This window comes from Microtus ochrogaster, unplaced genomic scaffold (genome assembly GCF_000317375.1).
Source record: "Microtus ochrogaster isolate Prairie Vole_2 unplaced genomic scaffold, MicOch1.0 UNK12, whole genome shotgun sequence".
Classification (NCBI taxonomy): Eukaryota; Metazoa; Chordata; class Mammalia; order Rodentia; family Cricetidae; genus Microtus; species Microtus ochrogaster.
The window spans coordinates 7,446,307-7,471,023 of NW_004949110.1; the positions used below are offsets into that span (position 1 = coordinate 7,446,307).

General features: G+C 45.1%; 1 protein-coding gene across 2 annotated transcripts in view; it reads right to left on the reverse strand.

Annotated features, from left to right (window-relative positions):
* Positions 1 to 24,717, reverse strand: part of Clstn2 (calsyntenin 2) — a 572,791-nt gene that overhangs the window by 76,480 nt on the left and 471,594 nt on the right. For both annotated transcript variants that reach the window (XM_026789022.1, XM_013353582.2), the window contains exons 7-8: positions 16,816 to 17,064; positions 10,537 to 10,658 (exon numbers count right to left, since the gene is read on the reverse strand). In XM_026789022.1, the coding sequence (XP_026644823.1) occupies positions 10,537 to 10,658; positions 16,816 to 17,064 (371 nt within the window). The remainder of the gene's footprint in view (positions 1 to 10,536; positions 10,659 to 16,815; positions 17,065 to 24,717) is intronic.

Here is a 24,717-nt window from a genome sequence, read left to right on the forward strand (position 1 = left end):
TCTCTCTCTCTCTCTTACACACACACACACACACACACACACACACACACACACACACACCAAAACAATAAACAAGGACCAGGATAGTCAAAGCAGTCCTGAGAAATAAAAATAATAATGGGTGCATAATAATCCCTGATTTAAAGTTATACTACAGAACCACAGCAATAAGACATTGCAATACGGCATTAAAACAGACACACTGGTAAAGGTAATAGAACTGAGGAGTCATACATAAGCCCACACTTCTGCAGCCACCTGACGTTTGACAGAGTCCAAACATATTTATTGGAGAAAATATGGCAGCTTCAACAAATGGTTCTTGTCAATCTAGATAGCAACTAGACAACTAGATGCTTCTTTTCCACTACACACAACACTCAATTCTGAATGGATCAAGAACCTCAACATAAGATGTGACACTCTTAATCTGATAGAGAAGAAGTAGGGGAAATGCTTCAACTTATAGACAAAGGAAAAGATTTTCTAAATAGAACCCCAGTAACATGGGTATTAAGACCAGCAATTGACAACAGGACCACATGAAGCTAAAAAGCTCCTCTGTACATCACTGGAGTGGAGGGAAGAGGCAGCCTGTGGGATGGAAAGGATTTTTGTTTTTACTAGCTGTACATTTGACCAGGGTTAGTATCTAGATTAAACAAAAAACTTTATAAGGTAAATACCCAAACACACAAACACTCCATTTTAAAATTGTAACTAAATAGAGAGGTCTTAAGAAAAAAAGAAACACAAATGTTAAATGTTAAACTTCCTTGTCCATTGGGAAATGAAAATTAATCTACGTTGAGATTTCATCTCATTCTAGTAAAATTGGGTAAGATTTTTAAAAAATGACAACAAATACTGCTATGAACGTAGTGAAAGGGGAGCACTTTTTCACTGTTAGTAGAGTCGCTATGAAAACCAGTATGAAAAACCAGTTCCTCAAAGAATAAGCGAGATATAGTTCTACCATATAATCCCACTATACCATTCCTGTGCATGTCCCCAGAGGACTCTATATCTTACCTTGGAGATAGTTGCTCATCCATGATCATGGTTGTGCTATTCAAAATATATTAAAAAAATGAAAACAGCCTAGCTGATCATCAACTGATAAATGGATGAAAATGAGGTTCCTACATATTATTTAGCTGCAAAGAAAAATGGAGTTGTGAAGTTTGCAGGCTAATGATCGGAGCTGGAAACCATTAGTCTGCGGAAGTAATTCAGACTCAGAAAGGCAATGGCTACAATCCTCTCGTGTAGACAGATGCTAGCTTTGAATCTTGAGATACTCAGTTTAAATCTGAATACCTATAGAGTCAGGAAAATAGCAAGGTCTTGTGGAGGGGCTATTTAAAGGGAAAGGGATAGAATGAAATTGTTAAGAATAGGAAAATGAGAATAGTGGAATAGGGAGGTTTAAAAGGGGCATAGGGTAGATGTGCAAGAGATGAACATACTCAAGATTAGGAAAAAAATGAGAATTGCCACATTGAACTCTACTACTGTAGACACTTCCTAAGACATATAAAAGAAGTTAAATTGAGTTACCTTATAATGGAGAGACAATCCCTCTCCTGAGCACCATAGGTTAATAAATTAAAAGTTTAGTGCAATGTATGGGTTGCCTCTCTTTGAGCTGTTCATCAGTGGGGATCCATAGAGACCCACACCCCTCAAATTACAGGCTATTTCCATTGCTCTTGGATACCTTTCAGAACTTGATGGTAAGATACTATTGGTGAAGATACCACATACTTGAGTCGTAGGACATGGAGAAATCAAGCTGGCACCAAGCTGGAGGCTTCGTCCCTATTTAGTTTGCATGGTGCTATGTACGGTACTGGGAGAAAAAATAATCAACAGCTTACCTAGCTGTGAACTATGCAAGGTACAATAATGACTGTCTTGGCAATGTATACACACTGGTACAATATTGTCACAAATGCAATGGGAGTGACCAATGACTCTTTGATTGGACAAAGTATTAAACTGCTCCCCTCACATTCTCACCTTTATAACCATAGGTTAGTGATTCTTTTAGCCTGCATCAGAGAATCTTGTTTTTACAGTAAATGCTCAGTAATGCGAGACACACAACTGGTCAACATGTGGAGAAGGAGAGACTATCAGGTGCTCAGTTCTAAATGGGAAACTCCTCCTCTCAAGACTCGGGGATCATTACGGAAGAAGGAATGAAAGAATTCGTAAGAGCCAGAGGTACTGGGCATTCCTAAGCAAAACAGTATTCTCTGACCATGACAGGGCTGATGTGCACATGAACTCAAAGTGATTGTGACTATACTCACGAGACCTTCACGAGATCAAGACAGTCTAAAGCTCAGCCTATGGGAGAGAAGTCTCTAGGCACTACTAAAAAGGGATGGCTGGGAACAAAACTTAGCTTTCCTCAGGCGTTCAGGCCCTGAGAGGCTACCCATGCTCCAGTAGATAGTTCTACACCCATATACATACAGGGAACACCAATTCTACTTAGTTGGTTTTAAAAAAATATAAGAAGTCAGAAGGGGAAAACAGTAGAGGGAATAAGAGAGAACTTGAAAAGGAGGGAACAGGGGGATAGAGCTGACCAAAACATATTACATGCATATATGACATTCTTAAACACAACAGCAAAAAATTCCTGTGACCTTCAGAACTAGACTGAACCACTCTCAAGTGCCTGCCCCCGGGTCAATGAGTTGCATGGTTAACATGCATCCCTGAGACTCTACAACAACTATCACATGTTAAAACAGTGCCTTTCCCTCTTGGGTTATGGGCATTTTAAGGTCATGTTCAAGGCTCTTCTCTTTGTCAGGTTGGAACTGTGGGAGCTCGTTGCTATGTCTTTTTCTTCATCCCCAACCTGGGTGCTCTCTGCTTAGATTTTGTAGAGTTAAAGATTTAGTAGAGTTAAAAGAAAGTACCCAGTATAAAATTAGAGCCAAAGTAATGATGTTTCCGAGGCTCCTCAATGCATAGGGACATCCTACTGATCAGCGGCTTCACCTCTCCTAAGGAAAAGGGTTATCATTAGAATTGGCCATTTTACAATCAGATTCACCTATGCTAATTTCTCGTCTTTTCGGAGGTGGAAAATATCAGTCACACAGCTAAAGCAAACATTTGGGTTCTATGCCGAGGCATCAGCTCCCTTCTTTCCTGTTGGCACTGATGCCTGGAAGAAACTGGAAGGGTAGGAGCACAACTCAGCCAAGTCGCCTCTGTCAGGACCATCCGAGGCTCTGGCAGCTTAATTCATTATCTGAAGGGAGATTTCATTACTGAGCATCCTTAACTGTGTTGACACTCTTTCCTCATTTAACAATAAAACAATATTCTGTTTAATGTTGGTTTATTACCTTCTTTTTCACACTGCTTTTAAATATGTATTAAGGACTGTGTGTTCAGAACACACAGTCATTGCCTCTGGGCAGAGATACAGGCTAAAACACAAATAAGGATTCCATGGGAGTTAGAAGCTCTGTTGAGCAGTTGCTGCTTAGGGAAAGGGAACCTGAGAAGGGTCCAGCAACCTTCCATCTCTAGACTCCAACAGCGGGATGAGACAAGAGGCACTGGGGCTGCATCAGCGAGAAAGCAGCCTTGCTACTCTGGACTCTGCACTCTGCAGCCTGACCCATGCTTTTGCATGGGATCTTCTGAAAAGAAAAAATGAAGGAAAGCCTTTCGAGTAATGAGAGAAATCTGAGAAATCTGACTGAAATCGACTCTTCGAGTAAATAGCCCCTGTGGGATTGCCCGCTAACTAGACATTCTGAGCGATGAGATGGTGTCCCCAGAAGACACTGATGGGATTATCTACCCCTGGGCTTTTCCTCTGGTTAGGTATCGGATGCTTTAGTATCTAATGTGCTAATCAATGCTTCACCAAAGCCCCCTGCTTGATCTCTGTGTTGATCTTCTGCTCATATATACAAAACCTAAGAGAGACAATGTAAAGGAGAAAATATTTATTTGAGTTAATGGTTTCCAGGGTTTCAGTTTGAGGTTGGGTCTATAGCAGTATATGAAGGAAAAGGCTATTCACCTTGGTGGCCAAGAAGCAGAGGATCAGAGAAGAAGGGTCCAGGCACAAGATGCACTCTTTAGAGGCCAATCCCAGTGACCTACTTTCTCCAGCCAGGCCCCACCTTCCTATAGTCTGTTAGGCCATGAGTTCAATGGATTATAGTCCACTGATGAAATTAGAATCCTCACAGGGCAACCGGGTCTCAAAAGGCTCATCAGCTAGAAACCAAGCCTTCCACACATGAGCCTTTGGGAAACAGTTTCAGATTCAAATCAGCACAGGGTAAGTTCATATTAGCATGATCAACTGTAAGCTAGGGGAAAGCTCTGTCAAGACAAAGAGGTTCTCCAGTTTGAATTTAGCATTTCCAGACTCAAACACAGCATGTCTTCCTCTTCCAGTGAAGGCAGGATCCTTTTTCCCGTTTCTCTTTGTTGGTCCCTTAGGCTAAAGTATAATACATCCTAGAGAGGAGTCTGCCCCTTGTGCAGCCTCATCTGTAGGCTAGTGAGAAACGGCGCTGGGTGGAAAGCCAGGCACGAGATGTGAAGGGAGTCATTGTTAGGTAACTTCCCCTCCCTCTGTCCTAGGGCTTTTCTTGAAGTAGAGGGCTCAGGAAATCTATGGCTTGAGGTATCTACACTCGTACACAGAGGAGTCCATAGGCCTGTTGTGAAAACACGGCTCAGGGTCATCTCAGTAAGAGGCAAGGAGATGGGACATGGCTTGATTTATGATTCCAAGACCTCCCCAAGGCTCACAATGATGTATTAGTTTCCTTTTGCTGCAATAACAAATCACCTCTAACTTTGTAGCTTAAAACAACATAGATTTATGATCTTGCTGTTTTGGAGGTCAGAGGATGAAATAAGTTTCAGTAGACTAAAATCATGGCACCACCATGGCCATATCCCTTCTGGGGTTCTAGGAGAGAAAGTTTTCCACTTTGTAAAGGTTGCCAAATTCTTTGAATCATGACCTCTCGCACTCTAGTGCATCACGAAAACAATCCAGAACAATCTTTCCGTCTCAAGATCTTTAACTGCTCACAGATACAAAACGCTTTTTGCCATGTAAGGGAATACACCCACGTGGGTTAGAGATCAGAGGATGTGTGTCTGCCAAGGTGGCTGCCTCAGAGATACTCAAGTAAGGAGGCACGACACAGAGGAAATCAGGGGCAGCTATGCAGCAAGGACCAACGAAATAATGAAAGGTCCCTGCTAGGCAAATTTAAGATGGAGGGAACTTGGCTCAGCAATGGTTTGCATGGCACCATCTCTCAAAGGAGGCAGAGCAGGTGGAGTGAGGATGCCTCTTGCTGCTTTTTCCGAGCATAAGTCACCTAGTACCTGCATTGCTGGCCCGAGAGGAATGCGCATGCCTTGAGCAGCTTAGGACCATTCTCTGTCAACACCATGAAGCCATGTAGCTACCTCTCCCCCAAGAACTAGAAGATCTGCTGGAGATGGAAAGAGACTGGGGAGGGGTGGGTTCCAAGAAGATCAGGGGCAAATTAGTGTTCCTACATATAGAGGAGTAAAATATCTAGTCCTCTTTGTACATGATCCTGACAATCGTTGAATTTGGGACCCTTGGTGTACACATTATTGACTCAAAATAACCATGCAAATTGGTCTTTTCAAAAAACCTGTTTGGGAGCCTACCTACGTGAGAAAACGGAAGTTCCATTCAGCCTTCTCTATCTGTTTGGGGCTCCAGCTCCCAGAGGAAGGCAGGCATCCCTGAAGACAGCTTACAGGTGGGGATGCTGAGCAGGGCAGTGATACCACATTAGAACAATGCCAGTCTGTCCAGGAGTGAGTCTTTAATAGCAGAATTAGAGAGCTGACAATGCCCAATTATTTTGCTCATTAAGATGACTGGTCTGGTCTGGACTGACCATTCTCTAATTAACTCCCTGGCACTGGCTATAATAATGATTGAACTAACCCATTTGACTCCCAGTGTGACTGAATGGGCAAACGCAAGGAAACTGATTTTGCAACATCCTGACACTCCATCTCCAGGAATAAAGGATGTGGTCTTTTTAAATCTTCTTCTAGGAGCTTTCACATTCTATGCAAGAACAATGGACTTGATAGGCAAATGCCTTGGATCCAGACAAATGTGTTTAAATCTTGGTTGCGGGAAAATCGAGGCCTGTGACTATCTCCATTATGCAGAAAGATAAAGATCATTGTCAATACTGGTGGCTTGGATGAAGGGAGTCCATGTGCTCATAGCCCTCCTCCCTCAATGTGGCCTGGAAGTGTTGGTTTCCATACACAATTCCCTCTCCAGGGAGGTGAGCTATGGAGCTGGGAGACTGAGAAGCATCAGGAAAGGCACAGGGAGAAGCTGAGGAAATGGCGCACAGGGCAAAGCTCCTGTCACCCAAGCATGAGGACCTGGATTTGGATCCCGAGAACTCATGTAAAGCCAGACATAGTAGAGAAAGTCTGAAATTCAAGCACTCTGTGGCACGATGAGAGGGAGAGGTAGAAAAATCTCTGGAGGCTTGAGAGACAGCTCACATGGCAGAGTGGCAATAAGAGACTTTATCTCGAGTCATGGCATGCATGCACCCAAATTTATACACGTACAGAGATTTCTTTTTAGAAGGACATGATAAGCTTCATTTATGAAGATCCAGATGTCCCAAAGAGAATGTGTTTTTTTCTGTTGTGGTTTTTTTTAATAAAAAAATTGTCTTTTATTTATTCATTGAACAGACTCAATCTGGTGGCCAGACAATAAAGACATACTACAGAATATTTGGTTTGGCCTAATGATACACATTTTTAAATGAGACCATATTAAAAATTGAGATGGCTTACATGAAAACCTGATTTTCAGCTTCCAGATAGTTTAAAGTACAGTGTCAGGCCAGATTTTGTATGACCTGGAGACAAATCTGTAATTCACCCAGCCAGGCATCTGGCTTCACCTGGCTGGGTCTCTCTAAGCCTTGCTGCTTCTCAGTAACCCAGTGTTTTTTGAGTCTGGAACTCCTACAGGAGAATGTTGCTAGGGAACATTCAGTGGCCACAACCCAGCAGATCAGTGAGCATCCTCAGAGCAAATCATTGTCCCTAGTGCACAGGCAAGATGATGGCTAACCAAATGAGACCAATTTCTGCCTCTCATGGACTGTGCTCTTCATGGATACTTGTTTACCTCATATGAACTGGGACACCTGTGCTCTCTCTGTTTCACTGAGGCTGTCACTCAGGGTCACTCTAATGGGGACAGGAGAGGACACCATTCTAACACCAACAGTTCAATGGGAAGACTATCAGAATTCACAACACTGAATCAACCATATCCAAATAATATTAAAGCCTAGAGGGCCTGTGGATTGATAAACCTTCCCTGGCGGTGCTGGGTGCTCTTGTCTGAGTTTGCACTTGACTGAATGCCTAGCTGGAGGGATTTACATTAGTAGATCCTGAGTAAAAAAAAAAAATCTTATTAAAATGACATTCCCTTTGCTGTTAGCATCACTTCAGTGAGATGGCCTGGATTCTCAGAGGCATTCCCTGGCTAGACGTACGGGCGATCCATGTGCCTTGGCAAAGGTCTTTTGGGGTGTAAGTACAGGGAAAAAAAGGTGGAAAGACATGATGTCCCTAGGGGCATGGGTAACTTCTTTGCTCTCGGCTACCCCTAGAAAGTTATATAGGAAACATCCTATACATCATTTCCTAGTTTCAATGCCAGGAAGAAGCCAGCTGTCCAAATGCGCCTCTTAGGAATTGTGTTTTGGCGTGATTGTGGAGACAGGGGACATTAGTTCCTGCCACTGGCTCTATGTCTTGCTCTAGCCAGAGTTACATTTGCTTGACTACAATGCGATGCATGTCATATCAGACTTTCCAAGTTTGCCCACACATAATGTCATAGTCTTGCATTGAATAATGGGTACTTTGATTGTAGCCTGTCCACCTGGGAGTGATATGATACAAAAATCTACTTACTTAAGTCCTACCTGCCCCACCGTTCCTGAACTCTTATCACTTGGGTCCCATTTACTGTCTGTCATCTTGGATGCCTGACTCTGCACATGGACCTTTCCATACCAACATTCCATCTGGATGCTTCTTTAGCTTTTATTCACAGGCCCACATCAGACAGCCCTGCCTCTGTACCTACCAAGTGCTCTGCTTTCTGACCAAGCACTGACTGCATGATACTCTAAACTGTCTTTTTGATCCATGAGGTCATGGACACTTCTAGATAGCAGAGGCTTCTAGTTCTGTACTGACCTGGGGAATGAAGCACAGAGTCTAACTTACAGAATAAGCTAAGTAGGACAGAAATCCAAAAGCCCCAGAAGGCATTGGAATCATAAGAGGCTTTGAGAATGTTCATGGCAGACAGGAGTTCAATTGCACATGACATGTTAGACCAGTTTAAATTCTTTATGGCAAAGGCCAGCTGTAGACTCACAGTTAATCCAACTTGACCCTAGAAATAAACTAACAAGGTAACAAGATGAACACTGTTTAAGGACTGGGAGAGGAAGAACAAATGGGTCAATGAAATTAATCAAATGTTAATTCATCACCAGAAGTTTTTAAAGAGATCTCTGGGTCTTTCTTCTCTCTGCCTCTCTCTTTCTCCCCTTCCTCCCTGGCCTCATTGTGTTTCTCCCTCCATATCCTTTCACTGGAAAGGAGGAAGAAAGAAGGAAGGAAGGAAAGGAAGAAGGAAGGCAGGAAGGAAAGGAAAGGAGGAAGGAAGGAAGATCCATGGGACCCAGGTAGTCTGGAATGTGCTCAGTGACTCAGCCCCTCCTTAACTGCCTGACTTTCAGAACTGTTACATCCACTATATATTTATCTACACAACCAGGGTTCCTTCTTTGTCCATTTTTAATTTCCAACCCTGCAACTTCATTTGCCTGTATCCTTGTTTCTCAATCCCATCTCAGAAAATGCCTCGGGGTAACTATAATTATCTCCACCAGTATGGCAATGTTCTTATTAAAGAACCCCTCACAATATGGAATTTATTTTAATTCACTTCAATTTGTATTATATATTTTAAAACATCCCATAAAAACCATCTGGCACGTCAGGACATAGCTGGGAGGTTGCTGAGAAATCATATAAACAATGTCAAGATTTTACCATTCCTCCGAGCCCCAGAATCCCTAACACAAAAAAGGAACTGCAGATGAACACACATGCTGCCTTTTCGGTATCCCAGGATCCAGCCGGGTAGCATTTTCTGCGATCAGGTCAGACAGTTGCCACTGGCTCCCCACACTGCCCTTGCTTTGCTCACACTGCAAAGATTCCATTAGAGGAAATTCCCGGGGCTGAGGAAACTGGGTCCCACAGAGCATCCATGGGAGTGTCTGTGAGGATGGAAGGGGCCATAATCACTCACATCTCCGCAGGAGTGAGTTCTCGCTGAGGTCAGACCCCTGGGAGCCAGGGGAGGGGGTTAGGAGAAGATGGAGAAGAGGCAGAGTAGTAAGGAAACAGAAAACATGGGATTATGAAACACTCAGACCTAGAAATGGTGAGATCTCAATATACCAGTGGGTCGAGAATGGAGAAAATAGTTCTGTAGGTTACAGCACACACAGTGTGGGATGAAGTTAAAGTAGAATAAAAACAAAACAAGGGGTTGAGACCTGAGACACTGGGGACTATGAAATGAGCATCGTTAACTGACATCTCACCCCTACCTCTCCCTTTTGCTTATTTAATACCGTTTTTAAAAAATAAAATCTTGCCCACATTCACCTCTCGGGAAGGCCCTATCAGTCTTGATTCCTCACTGGGAAGCACCATCCTCCTGAAATGAGTACACTCTGGCAGTCTCTGTGCCTTACAGCCCTCAGCAACACACACTTCAAATCTCTGGACTCAACCCAGACCTGTGATTTGTTGTAGAGAAGTGTGATGTACCAGGCCCTGTGATCAAGCCAGAAAGCGCCAACAAGTCAGCTTTCCCACTTCTGAACAAAGAAGACACTGCTAACAATGCTCCATGTCATGGCTTTCTTCAAAGTCCTCAGGTCCCTGTTCTCAATCACCTGTCATCAAAAGCAAGCCATACTGTCGCCCAAAGGAGAAAGGAAACCATCAAAGGCAAGACAAGACGTGAGACTCAATGACACAAAGACCGAAGACGTGTCAACAGAGATCTTCAGCTGGGCCTGGAGTCAGGACAGACATTTTCCCATGAGTTCAACAAAAAGCAAGTGGAGCAGATGCAGGTGCCCAGATGCACAGGTGCACAGGCTCTCTGATCCTGTGGCATCTCAGCTGGCACCAGTGGCCCTTTCCCTCTTACAGGCTTTCAGGGGGCAGTTTCCAACCTGACTTAAGAGGCTACGTGCCTTCCTGAACTGACTTTTTCAAAGCCAAGAAACTGAGCAGACCTGGAGAGAATCTACCCATTGCCACGGCTCTGAGAGCAAACGGATGGTCCCTGCAAAGGAAAGAGGAGAAGACATGCCCTAAGAGCCTCACCTGGTCCAGCTTCCAGTGAAACTCTGCAGGGCGGAAGGTATCCGCCTGGTCGAAGTCTTTCCGCAGGAGGAAGACGAGGCGGCAGTTGTGCACATACAGGGCATAGTGATGCCGGTTCATCTCTGAAAGGCAGAAACGGGGTTGGGGCATGAGAGGATCTGCTTCCACCCAAAGAGCCTTGCGTTATGTGGCTAGGCAGTTTAGAAGACAAAGGAATGGTCTCTCTCATTTTCTCATCTATAATTGGTTCTGATTAATTTCCCAGAACATATGTTGGGGAAGACTTTGAAATGGAATAAGCACTGGGAAGGCCCATAAAAAGCTTCACTGGAGAAACTATCTTGCCTTTAGACACTGGCCTGAAACCTCTTCTCTATCAGATCCCAGTAAAAGGTGATCATGTTGGCAAGCTTGTGGGATGTACTCACAGGGGCTCTCTGCCAATCCCATCCATCCCTGGGCTCCTCCAGCATGGGTGATTTCTCCTGGAGTTCTGGGATTTGTTTTATTTTCTGAGTCTTGACACAGTGACCACAGAACACATCTCTTTTGTCTTCCTAATCTATGCTAAGAGGGCCTGCCTTGCTTTTAGCTGCTAGGAGGAGACAAATTGATTTTCCAGCATTAGACATAACTCTGTGGCTCTTCAAAGTGACGAATAATCCCCCCTCCCCAGGCACAGTGATCAATCAATGGAACTTTTCTTCCTCTGAAGAAAAGACTTCCTTACTTGCTTAGGAAATCTTATGTCATGGTTTTAGCCATGACACTTAGAGCCACAAGACACCATGAATTGGCAGGAGATGAGCTGTTCTGTACTGGCATGGAGAAATCACATTTTACTTGGCCGTAGAACACAGAGAAATTTACGAGGATGCATGCACACTCTAAGTGGGTAAATGAGTAGATGGGCCATATATAGGGATGAACATAGCCTTACATTTAGACTTCAGTGGAGGGCTAGAGAGATGGCTCAGTGGTTAAGAGCACTGTCTGCTCTTCTAGAGGACCAGGGTTCAATTTCCAGCACCCACATGGCAGCTCACAACTGTCTGTACCTACAATTCCAGGGGATCCAACACTCTCAAGACATGAATGTGGACAAAACACCAATGCATGTAAAATAAATATTTTTTAAAAAGGACTTCTGTGGAACTGTATCTTTGATTATATTAGGAGACATCTAGCTTCTTGGTTTCACAGTTTCCTTATCTGAATCAGGGTAGGGATAGTGGAGTAGTTTCCTGTGCATCCTGTGTAAACCTTGCAATGAAGTCAACACTGGCCTCATTTCTAGAGATGAGCCTTAATTGGCTCTGTCTAAATAGGCTCCTGTCAATCCCCCAACACAGGAACTGGTTCAAGATGCCTGCCCAAGATCAACAGAGAGGGCCATTCTCCTGGCCACACAGCCTCTGCTGAGAACTGGCTGGGAGGACTTGGTCTAGGCCAATGGTTAGTACTTTCCTAGGTAGTTCTGGGATAGGTACCAGCAGAATGTGAACCTAAGGGATGCCTTCTTTCCTTGGGAAAAGTACAGTATAAAACTAGAGGTCTCTGGCAGTTTCAGTCTTATTTGATAATCTGAAATTGGTACATGTAAAGACACAGCTCTGAGAAAATGCATAGAAAAACTTGTACCTTGATCACAGTTTACCTACAAGAGGCTATGAAGTCAACAAAGATCTGGGAGTTTTCAGGTACAAGAAATCTACATTCTCTGAATTGGTTTGATTTTAAAGTTATCTGATATCATTTGATCCGGACTTCCCATCTCTGTAATGGATAGCATCTTAATTGCTACAATGAGAAAATGTGTGTAAAGCATCTGCATGAAACAGATGTTTAGTGGCTGCTGGTTATTATAAAGGCCATTGCTGTGCCTTGGGACTACAGCAGTGCAGACAGCCATGTTAGATGCCATTTCTACCCAAGCATCTGCATTCTCTAGAACCTAACCAAAAAATGGCAGGAGGATGGGCAGTTGCTACATGTGCCCAGTTTGGAGGGAACCACTCTTAACCTCTGGGTTGGCAAAACCCCTTGGGCTTGGTTATGAGTAGTCTACCAAATGCTTTTTTGCCCCTTTATGATTATATAACAGATTTTCTGTGTTCCTTCTAACTGTTAGGAAAAGGAAGGTAGAAATATTTTTCTGCCTTTGTTAGCTTTATTTGGAATCAACTGGGGTGAAGAGGTGGACCAGAAATATCGGAAGAACAGACCTCCTCTGCTGGAGCATCCTTCAGCCTAGGCCCTTTCTCCTTCCCTCTGCCTCACTGCTGCAGACTCCTGGATCAACACACAAGCTCAGGAGCATCTCCTGACCAATCATCAGGCAGCAGGGAGTGAGGATGTTCCCGCCTCTTCTCACACTTGAAATCCTTCTGAGAAGTTTTCTAGTCACTAGGGGGCTTTGGGCACACCCTTGTTTTCTCATAGGCGGGAAGGTTTCTGTAGTCCTCCCTCCTGGACTGATGCTCTGCTACTGCTAGGTCCGGTTGGTCTCCGTGTTTCAGGATTCCCAGTAGGAAATGTCAAGCACTGTGTATGGCCACTTAGCATTCACGGTTCCCAGCTGAACTCAAAGTAAGTGGGGTGAATCCCCCCAGCAAGAAGGGACCCCAGCTGCAGGGCAGAGGTGGGGGCATGGAGGTGGTATGGAGCAGGGCAGGAGCTGGGGAGGAACAGTGAGTAGTCACAGGCAAGAGCATCACTCACACAGAGAATGGGAGACAAAGGCCAGCAAAGGCTCAAGCATCCCTTGTGGCAGAGGGACTGCTGTGTGTGTACCTAACCCTTTGCAATCAGATGTGGGGTTAGTTGATTCTCATACCCTCTCCATGGCTGGGTGAGGGCCCTGTGACCAAGTTCTGGGAAGTGGAAGGTAATGATCAGAGGTGAAACATACAGCCTGCTGTCTTTGACAATAAAACTCTCTTATACTCAACGGTGTTCTTTCTCTTTAAGGGCTAAGTATAACCAGAACCAACAATGCTAGGATTCTTGTCTCAGAACACCTGAACCGAGCAGAGCTTTGTCCTCCTTACCCGCCACTGAACAAACAAATGAGGGAAACCCTGGGAGGAGAGTGGCCACTGAGGGCTTTATCGACAGTAATGATTATAGTGAATTTCCTTTTCTCTCTCTTTCTTCCACACAGTTAACCTTTGCTGACTAATCAATTCTGCCATCCAACTATTTATAGATGATTTTATAATGGACCAGCAGTAGCAAATTTTGTTTTGTTCACCAAAGCAATCTGACGTTCATGAAGGCCAGTTTCATAATTTTCTCAATATTTATATTCTTTGACTTAGTCATCCAACTTCCAGCCAGGAAATAGAAATGTGTGAACGTTAGGCTCTAGAATGCTCACCACAGCATTGTTCTACTTGCCTTTGAAGAGAGACACTCTAAGTAGCTGACAAAAGAAGCCATTAAATAAAGTATAATAAATCCACATGATAGAGTTTTAAGCTGGCATACAATTTAGTTTTTAAAGACGATTTTATCTGTCAGGCATGGTGGTGCATGCCTGCAATCCTAGCACTTGGGATTTAGAGACAGGAGGCTCAGAAGTTCAAGACCGCTGTGGGGAACAACGTGAGCTTTCTGTCACACACCCCTCCAAGAAAAAAAATACTTTATTACATGGAGATACGACCTGGGTATAATTATATATGAAACAATAGTCCCGTGTGCATTATGAAAATAAATTGAAATGGGAAGAACATTCTTATTCATAGAGATAAAAGTAACATTTTAATGAAATAGCCTGTTATCAGATAATGTCTCTTCAAGTGTTTGGATTTTAGGTGGTTTGTATATTTTGATACTTTCCTGTGCTTTCTCCATTTCTACTGAAATGTGTATTACCTTGCCACTGTAAAAATTTCCTAATATAAAATAAAAGTCCTAATCAGGCCTTGATTAAATCGTAATATTTTGTATTTATATTACTGTCCTCCCAGGGAGCTAAGACAGACTGAAACATTTACGCCTTCTCTGTAACAATCTTTTTTAGATGAATATTTATGATGCATGGTGTGTGTGTGTGTGTGTGTGTGTGTGTGTGTGTGTGTGAGTGTGTGTGTGTGAAGGTCTGCATACATGTATGGGTACAAGAGCACAAACTTGTATTTGTGGAGGTCAGGAGACAATCTGAAGGAATTGTTTCTCTCCTTCCAAGGTGTGCGTTGCAGGCATGAAGCTCAAATCATCAGACTTGGAGAGAAGTGCCTTTTCCCACTATTCCATCTCCTTTGCCCTCTGTGCCAACCTTTAACTAACTGTAAGGTGTGGCTTCCTGCAAGGGCAGAGTCGAGGCACAGGACCTTGCAGGCCTGAGGTGCCAAGCATCCTGCTGGTGAGCCTCTGTAATAGGGAGGTATTATTGTAGACTGCAGCCACGGCTGCCCAGTAGAGTTCCCGAATTGTGGACCTAGCATGGGGCCCTGGCACCCACACGTCATAAAGCTTTGCTGGCTTATTCTACCAAGAGCCTGTGGTGCCTCTGTTGTAAGAGTCTGGCTCTCGGATGTGCAGTAAGTGCTCCTAGACACGCATACACTGTTTTAGACAGTGGTGCTGTGCTGGCTCATTACGCTAACTCTCCTGTTTCACTTGCCCTTGTGTAGGCAGAAACACTGTTTGGTTTCTCTATTTCCCGGGAGCGTTTGACACATATTCAAAAAATACTCATATCTGCAGCTGCTAAGTCTTGATCAGTTGTACCATCCTGAGGCCTCAGTGGAACTTTGTACCTAGAGCCATTATATCCAGAGCAACCATCGGGTGTTGCTAGGATGAGACCACTAAGCCCAGCCCCAAGATTAGTACAGGTCTATGACATCTTTCCTGCATGAAGATTCCAGAGAAAAATCTATTGCTGGTGCTGATTCCTCCTACATGAACTAATCTTATGTGTAGGCAAAAGTCAGGCAATCCTGGCTTGGTGTCTATCTAGGAAAAAAAACACATCAGCATAGACCACAAGGATCTATGGATGGATGGAAAATGTAGAGGTCTTATAGTGACGTGAAATGGAATAACCTTAGAGATAGTAATGATGGTGCCAGGGTATCACCTAAACTAATAGTCCACTACTTCTGCATCTTATGAAATGATTTCATAGTTTAATTCATACTTATTTCCGCCACTTGGCATATGGGGAAACCGAGGCTTATGGAGCTTAATAACACCTCAAAGGTCACATTTCAACAGCCATCTAGGTGAGCTGTGGACCTGGGCTCTCTGACAGCATGTACTGAGCTACCAGTCACTCTCTGTGCTGCCTTACAGATAGAAACGCTGATTTACCCGACAAAAGTTACATTTGAAATCAGAGACAGGAATCATAATTAAAGGCAGAATTTAAAACCTGGCAAAAGATCTCAAGACATGTGTGTGCATGTGTGTGCGTGTATGTGTGTGTGCGTGTGTGTGGTGTGCTCATGTGCACACGGAGGCAGAGTGACACATCCGTAGGATGTGAACTTAGCAGAAGCTAAACTAACATTCTGGTTCCCGTGTTTATTGGCTGTATAACTAACTACCTGGGACAAGATGGATAACGTCTCATTGAATGTTTCCTTATCCTTAAGATGGGAGACAATGATGCATTCATCAAGTTTCCCTCATAAAGGTTCAGAAAAGAAGTAGTTGATACCAACCATACATTCTAAGTGACTAGCAATGTTATGAGAGCTTGGTGTATATTTAAATTACTTAATCGGTATAAATAGCTCATGAGGGAGATGATACTATTATAAGATGAGGCATCTGTAAGTGATGGGTTGTGGTCAATCCCCAGAGCTACCTTGTGCTGGACTAGCGTGAAAGAGATGTTCAGCACCTACTAGCTAGCATTGTTCACTTTCAAACTACTGCTTTGAGTTGACAGGATCCTTTTATTCAAACAAGGGCTTTTGAGAACACTTGTATGATATAGTAAATGTGTAGTTTCTTTGTTGCAGGAGGGATGATGAAGTCCTCCTCACCACCACCCTGCCCCAGGAGCCCTAAGGTGCTTCCATAGACAGGGAAGTTCTGAGGAACTCAGTTTAAAGATTATTGATCCAAACTGCTGCATTCCCTGTTTACACCTTTTCTTTGCACTCTTCCCTAACCCTGCTTTACCCAAATCCTAGAAAATCAGCAGTTGGAAAACCAGAGCATAGAATGCATTCCCAAGCTCGCTATTGTGCTTCTATCTTAGCACACCCACCACAGTTCCGTCTGTCCAGCCATTGGGGATACAGCAGGTTAGAGACTCACCAGTTTTATCCGAGTTACAGAGGATGGTTTCCTTCTCGGCTCTCACGCCAGGGCTTGGGCCATGTTTCATCCACATAGTGATGGTGAACTGGTCTGTCAGGTTCTTGGGCACAATCCCATCGGGGATCTTGGCACCCTGCCTGCCATCAAACTTGAAGATCATCTCACTGCTGTCCACCAGCAGTCCCGCAGTCCAGTTGGTAGCCGCGCTAGGGGATGGCAAAAGGTCGATGATGCCCGAGGATGCTCCTGCAAAGGGAAGAGATAAAAGCACCATGGGTCCTTCCTGCAGGTGGGAGTGTCCTTGCCTTCTGATTTCTGCTTCCTTGTCAGAATGCAGCTAGTGTACTGAATGAGGTCTGGGCTCGTTCCTGATCTAGGTGGCTCAGAAAAGAGCCCAGTATCATTCCAGCCTCTGACTTGCTTCTAGACCAGAAGCTTAGGTACATGTTGGTAACTTGCAGAGGAAAGTGGTACATATGTCCAGGCAGGTATAATCAACTATTGTACAAGGAAAAGCGTGAGAATAGCCTGAAGTGTCAGAGAACCACGGGGCTTGTATTAGCTCGATTTCCTGCAGACAGCCAGGGCTTAATTTGGGTGAATGGATTCAGGCACCTATCAATCAATTAACCTGTCAGTCATTTGTTGAGCATTAACCCCATGCCTTGATCCGTGCTAAGGTCTGTCCACATGAAGGTGAATTGGATACTTATTACCATGGAGACTCTAAGAGACAACATAGTATGGTCGGGATTATGATTGGGGAAAATTCCGGGTTCTCATCTCAAGAGAAGGTGGTAACTCACTTTGTACACTCTACATTTTTCTACAACCATTGGTTGAAGCCAAATGGTACGGTGCTTGAGACCAGGGGCTCTGAGGGCTTCAGCACTCAATTGAACACTTGGATTTGACACCTGGCAGCTTGACTTGGCAGCTTTGTGACTGGAAACATGTCCCTTAATCTCCCTGACTATGTTACCTTCCACGGTGTAGGTGGGGACCGAATAGGATTATGCATTCAAGCTTGCAGCTAAATGCTTAACACACAATGAGTGCTCTCTCAGTGTGAGCTACAATTTTATCAACACCATTACTGTGGGTTTTTGCCAGGCTAGAGCAGGAGGGTTTATTTTAAACCAGCAAGATTATACAGGACCCACCACAGCACAGCATTGTGGAAGGTTAGGGAGAGGGAAGAGCTGACTGTTCTCGGAGGACCCTTGGGCCCCAACTCACTCTATGGAGCAGCAGCCTCTGTTTTATAGAAAGAGGGCTCAGTTGCTCAGGTAAGATGAGGGAGGGGTTAAGAGCCTCCTGCTATGTTCAGGTTTGATTAGTTAGGGAATGCAAGCTTTGCCAGGGCTGTGCGGGGAGGGGGGGGCATCTCCTGGCAAGGCACTCAGCAGTCATTGTAAACATTGTGTTGGTGGTATGAAGGTGAGAGCAACTGCCTCCTGCAGAAGATGCTGATGGGTGGTGGGAAGTGTGCACTATCTGAGGTCTGTTGGGTCATTGGCCTTTTGACCTCTGCAGAGCAGAAAGTCATCTTATCCAGGGTTTGGGTTTCAAGGCCAGCTGTCATGGAAAGTCTCCTACCCTGGAGACTCCTCAGGAAGGTGCCACATTGGAAACCAATATACTTCATTATATTGTACATTTTAGCCAGACTTCCCTTTGGGTTTGGAATGGACCATCAGGTACATATTCATTGGCTTGGAGTGGAAGACTATACTAGATGGGAAAATATGATTCCTTTGAGTATAGATACTCTACTTAGACTGCATTAAGTTCATCCTGAAAGGGCCTTTAGCAGGGCCATCCTTGAGAAGGTGGGGGATGCAGCCTCTCCATTGACAATTCTCTGTGAAAGGTACGGGCAAACTTGATGTCATGATTCACACAGGCATTTTCTAGGGATGCTGTTAGGTAAGAGGTCCCAGATTGAGGGAGCCCAGAGCCCAGGTTCCTTCTAAATCTCCTCACTCAACTGGAACAAACTTCTATACACACTTTTTGTGGAGTCAGCAAACGTGGAAACTGGAGTCCATGGAGGAAGTGACTAGACCAGGGTCACCCTATCACATGACTAGCTAGAGACAGGTGCAGCTGTGACATGCGGATGATATGAGCCTGACACAGCCTACTGTCTAATGACTAGCCAGCTGAGATGATCACCCCAGTCCCAAGAGGTGCCCCTTCTCCGTATAGGCGTCTGTTCCCAGGGGAGCACACTGAGGCCACCTAAGCAGGGCTCCAGTGTCTTCCTGTGTAGGGGAATGGCAGTCTCCCTTTTCTGTCCACAGATGTTGCCTGTCGGAGAACATGACACATTTAGCCAGATGGTGCAGACGTCCACGGACTTAACAGATTGAATGTAGGTCTTGGTATGCTTAAACAAACTAAAGAAGCTTCGTTTCCACCCAAAGTTCTTTCACCTCTCCCTCACAAAGAATTCTACAGGAAAGCTGTGGGAAAACAAGGCACGCCACTTGCAGTCACGGTGTGGCAGCAACTGCACATCCCAGTATGCTTACGTTGCTCCTTTGGAATCCTCAGTGACAATTCCTGGAGCCACTAAAGGTAAAGGATTCGTGTTCTTCTGGTGAATTACAGCTGTAGTCTCAGCGCTAGGGGCTCCAAACCAGTGACGAGCTCTGCTTCCCTGGGCTCTACCAGGGTAGAATCACTGCTCTGAGCAGCAAATAGAGACAGGACAGGATGGGGGAGACTTACGGGTACAGGCCAATGACGGAGGTAAATTGGGATGTAGAGGTGTGGTTGCTTAGGTCTGTATTCTGCTGTGCATGGCCTGAATGAGTATGGACAGGCAGTGTCCTCTAGCATTTCAAAGTGGGGCTGTGGCAAGAGTGATGGGCACGGGGCCGTCAGAGTCCACTACAGGGCATAGAAGGGGTGAAGTGGGAGGGTCTTGAACGAGGAACTGTTCCATCTAAGATCAAGGCTCACTCTATAGTATTCTCAGAAAGACGGGTGCTGAGCAGCAAACAGAGGCATGGCATCGGCATCACTCCCTATCATCTCAATAAATGTGTATTCAGCATCTAAGTTATGCCAGGCAATGCCATGAAGGCACAACCTTTAACCACATGGAAATGGCTTCACCATTAGTGACTCAGTAAACCTTTTACTTTCTTGGAGGAACAGTTAAGTGTGTAGAACAGTTCAGGGTAAAGGTTCTTGATAGAACCTAGCTAGGAAGGCCCTCTTCAAGTGCCTGGTGTACCATTGGACCTGGGAGATAGAAGAATGTGTGCGTGCATGACATACTGCTCTGACCCATAATGTCAACTCAACCACATGTTCGGAGAAATGAGAACCCAAGTGATGTATCATAGCAAAAAAGAAGTATTAAATGATAGTCCAGCCGGGCGGTGGTGGTGCACGCCTTTAATCCCAGCACTCGGGAGGCAGAGGCAGGTGGATCCCTGTAAGTTCGAGGCCAGCCTGGTCTACAAGAGCTAGTTCCAGGACAGGAACCAAAAAGCTACAGAGAAACCCTGTCTTGAAAATAAAAAAAAAAAATTAAATGATAGTCCACAATTCACATGAATCTTGTTCATCTTTCCAGGGATGAACAGTGTTCTAGATAGAGGCTACTCTATTAGCTGGGATCTTACCCCATCCAAGAAGAACGCCGGGGTAGGAATGATAAACCTCTGTTATTTTGAGCCAATGAGATTGTGAGGTCATTTGCTGCTGCAGCATAACCTGGCTGAGCATCTGTACTGATAATTCACAGGTGCAAATGATGTAGGTAACTGTGTTTTCTATTTTGCCATCTACATGCCTGAGGTCTGAAGGCCTTGAGAATAGAAACTTGGATTTCCAGGTGGAACAAGTTGGGCTTCGGTTAACAGGTAGGTAGCCAGATTCTTGGGGTCAAGTCATGGACACCTGTTTAGTTTCTGGCTATCTTGGAAAAGGCCACTGTAGGGAAAAGCCTTCTCTCAATGAAAGACAGTGGTATGGCAGTTGCTTGAGTGGTCTCCAAGGAATAATCATATTCAGAGAGAGACCACTGCCCACGCCATCATGATAAATCAGTGTGTACAGCCCTGTGCTGATTTCCTATAGATTAGAAAATTAATCTGACCCTCAACCTAATGAAGCAAAGCGCTATGAGATAAAGCTTTGGAAAGACAAAGGGGCTGCTACTCTCACCCAGGAAACACCAGCCATGATGGCTTCCTAGATGTGTGGGATGCTGAGGGCATCAGAGCCTCTGATGGCGATTCTTTGGACAAGCTCTGCTGAGCTGCAACCTATCACAGAAAACCATGGACTCTCTTCCTTCCTCAATGCTGTTCTGCAGTTCCTTTCAACATGTCTGCCTTCCTAAGAAACAGAATTATTAGGTATTTATGTTCTAGATGGTTCTATATTACTTTAAGGGTCACACAGCATTTAGACAAAACAAAAACATTTATTGAAGTATTCCATGTCTGAATGAATCCCCTGGCTGACCAGTATATGAATCTAGAGAACATAGGGTTGGGCTATCCCACCCTGCACCGGCTTTGGGAGCTCTGGATTTTAATAGCATGCTCATACTCTGTGGCCTTTCCTTCAATAGGACCTGACCTGGGAACTCTCGACTTACAAATAAAACAGCCGCCTGTGGCATTGTGTTCAGGAAGTGGCGGCCAGCTGCCAGGAGCCCTTGATCCTCCGAGGAACAGCCTCATATGCATCACCAAGTACTTTCTATTTCATATAATATGTAGTGACATAGGGTCACAGCAGGGAACCTTTGCTTGGGCCATTGTTAATGCCAGATTTGATTTGGCTGAGAGCTTTCCCTGAGGGCTGCTTCTTGCATGCCATCCTCAATGCTGTGCTGTGACATTTCACATCTGGAAAGACTGTCCCGAGACAGGACCTTCATTTGAATTCCTGAAGTTGGGAAAGTTGACCACCTCTGCTAAGAACCCTGGCTTCATGTGGAGCCTGGAAGATGGGAATCAGCTTAGGCTGTATCTGGCCCACAATCTGGAGGAGACAGAGGTTCCGGGAGCAGCGCTCTGCTGTTTCAAGGCAGAATGGAAGCATCACCCATGGCTAAATTTCAAGAAACAAATGCTTGTCATGCAGTGTTTCTACAGGTCCATCTCAAGGGCTGCGGCATCAGGTGCCTTTGGACGTCAGCAAGCATCAGCTACCACCCTCTTTCCCTGAATAGGGATTCACTCACTGCACCTCTTGGGCAGCCAGCCTGGCTGGGTCACCGTCCAACCACACTAACACAGAGGACGCTGCAGAGCCCCAGCTCCTACAGAAGCAACTTAGTACTGGGCGAGGGAACTGGTGACTAGTGCCTGAAGGGACGGGCTTGAGAGAGAAGAGCAAAGACCTGGGAATGAGAAGAAACAAGGGAAGGACAAAGCGGGAAGTGGAGCGTCAGGAGAACTGAGAGAGACTGGAATGTGGGGTTCCACGGGCGAATGCCAGCACTGTCCCATAAATGTCCCCTTGCTCTGGGGTTTCTGGCTTCGGGTGTGGCCCCTGTCACCCACTTAGATACTGAGGCTAGTGCCTTAGATCCATTCTCTCTTCCTTCCAACAGCTAACCACTCATCAGAATCTTGCTGATTTTGCTTCTTTGTTATCCTAAATTTATCTCTGCTGCCACTTCTCTGGTTCTGTTGCTTAGACTATGGTAATAACGTCCCAACTGCTCTCTCCAAAGCCCATAAAGATTTGTAGGATGAAAAGTGCGTGAAGGCTGGGGTTTAAAGTGTCAGGAACCCAGCAAGCAGCCTTTCTCCCATCTACTGAAAACACAGATGTCCGTCAGCAGCAACCACGCTAACCCACAAGAGTCAGACAGTTCCATCCAGCCTCTGTGTGGGGCATGACCCAGCTCCTACCTTTTCCTTAGATCCCAGAGGGCCTGACTTCTGATGTTCTACTCTTTGCTTCTGCCTTGTTTTGCTGTACTCTAGGCCAATCAGAATTAAGACTTCTGACCTGAGGCATGACTCAACTGGCTACCATGGTTACTGGGCAGGGAATCCCTTAAGAGTGGTAGGCAGTGCTACTGGGGAAGTGGCTTGAGAGAAACAGCCTTGTCTCATCCAAAGGCCAGCTCTCAGGTCAGAGGAAGCACACGTGGAGAAACTGTCTCCCCTGCTGTGTTAGCCTAAGGAGGCTAACGGTCCAGATGGAGTAAGACAATAGCGCAGCACACGGAGTTTAGCTCTGCTCCTTTCCCCCTCAAAACACTCTCCACACCCTCTCTATCTCCCACCTCTCCCCAGGAACATTCAAAATCAAGTCACAAGCGTGTGCCCTTGGGCCCTCGATCTTTAACAAGCCGATTCATCATTTCCTTCTAACCCAGAGCAGTTTGGGAAATGACTGTAACCTATGGTGGCCATGTGGGGTCAAGTTCACTGACACCTCAGGTGCACAGAGAATGCAAAGGATATTCCTTCCAAGTAAGATGTCAGGTTGCATGGCTTCTGTGAACTAAGTGGAGAAAAGGGAAGGATGGAAGACTTGTGTGAATATCGCAAATGCCTACATACACACTTTTGAAATGGTTGTTTAAAGCACTATTTTCCCCAACCTACAAATGTTTCAGAGGGGCAAGCCTGCCCACAGACCTTCCCCAAAAGCCTGGTGGTATGATGAACAGAATATGCTGACTAACCAGGCTTATCTTGGTTCTAAAATATTCACTTGATTCTTTGGGCAAGAATAAAGAGTGAAAAAGATTTCCTAAAGATAGTGGTGGAGGCCCTCATGGAGGCAACACACTCAACTGTATGCAGAGGGGCCTCACTTTCCTTTTGGAAAGGTGTGGTTACTGCCAAATGCAGCCCACGGTGGGAAGGAGACTTTGCCTCAGCTCCCCACAGTGAGACTGGAGGGTGGCGAGTCCTTGGATATCCTTGCAGAGAACGACGCAGACATGCTGTGTGTCCAAGTGAGATGAAGAGCTCCATCGACACAGCAGCAACCAGTTTACGGAGCCGGTAGACTGGCTCCACCTCATGGATATTTCATTTCTCCTTCACAGACTCGCCGGAGAGTGGCTGTTCAGCTCTAGGGACCAGGCTGGCCACAGTAAATGCTTGACTAATGACCCTGCCGTTCAGATAGATCTGCTCTCAAACTATATCTCTCATACTTTCTATCTATGTCAGCTTCGACAGTTTACATACTTTGAGTCTCCAAGTTTCCGTCTTTAGAGCTGAGTGAATATATTCTCCTTACAGTAGGCATGTGAAAGCCAAGTGAAGCATCATAGGCTGAGAATCACGGGATGCACACCATGGGCGTGCAGTAAATGCAGGCTTGGTCTAAGCCACACCTCCATGGCATCCTCTTAGCAGCCCAATTTCCTATCAATACTTCCTGGCCTTCCTCCTTTCTAGAAGCCCACTCTCCCTCTCCATTAACAATTGCTTCCCTGTCTCCCTTTCTCCTCCATGTGTGTAGTGATAATTTATTGGTGTTTTAATAAATAAAGCTCGTCTGAAGATCAGAGAGTGAAACAATCCCACTGGTCTGCTTTACAGATCAGGTGGTGGTGGTGTCCATTTCTGACTGAGGTAGAGGTAAAAGCCAGTGGCTGGTTGCTTTGCTTTTCTGACCTTCAGGTTGAACTCCAATTTCTGTCTCTGGGTTTTAATTAATCACTCCACACATGTGTGATTATCTTTCTGCATCCACCCCCACCCTACCTGAAGCTGCTCAGCTGTGGACGGCCAGGCACAGCCTCACAGGCCTGCACCCTGAGCAGCCGCTTAGCCGCAGACACTTGGCTGAGTGTTTTGCTGTTTCTATATTAAAGCCCTTAATCATTCCATTTGCATCAGGCCTTGGAAATTATGTAGCTGCTTGGTGGAGATGAGCCAAGTGTTTTTGCAG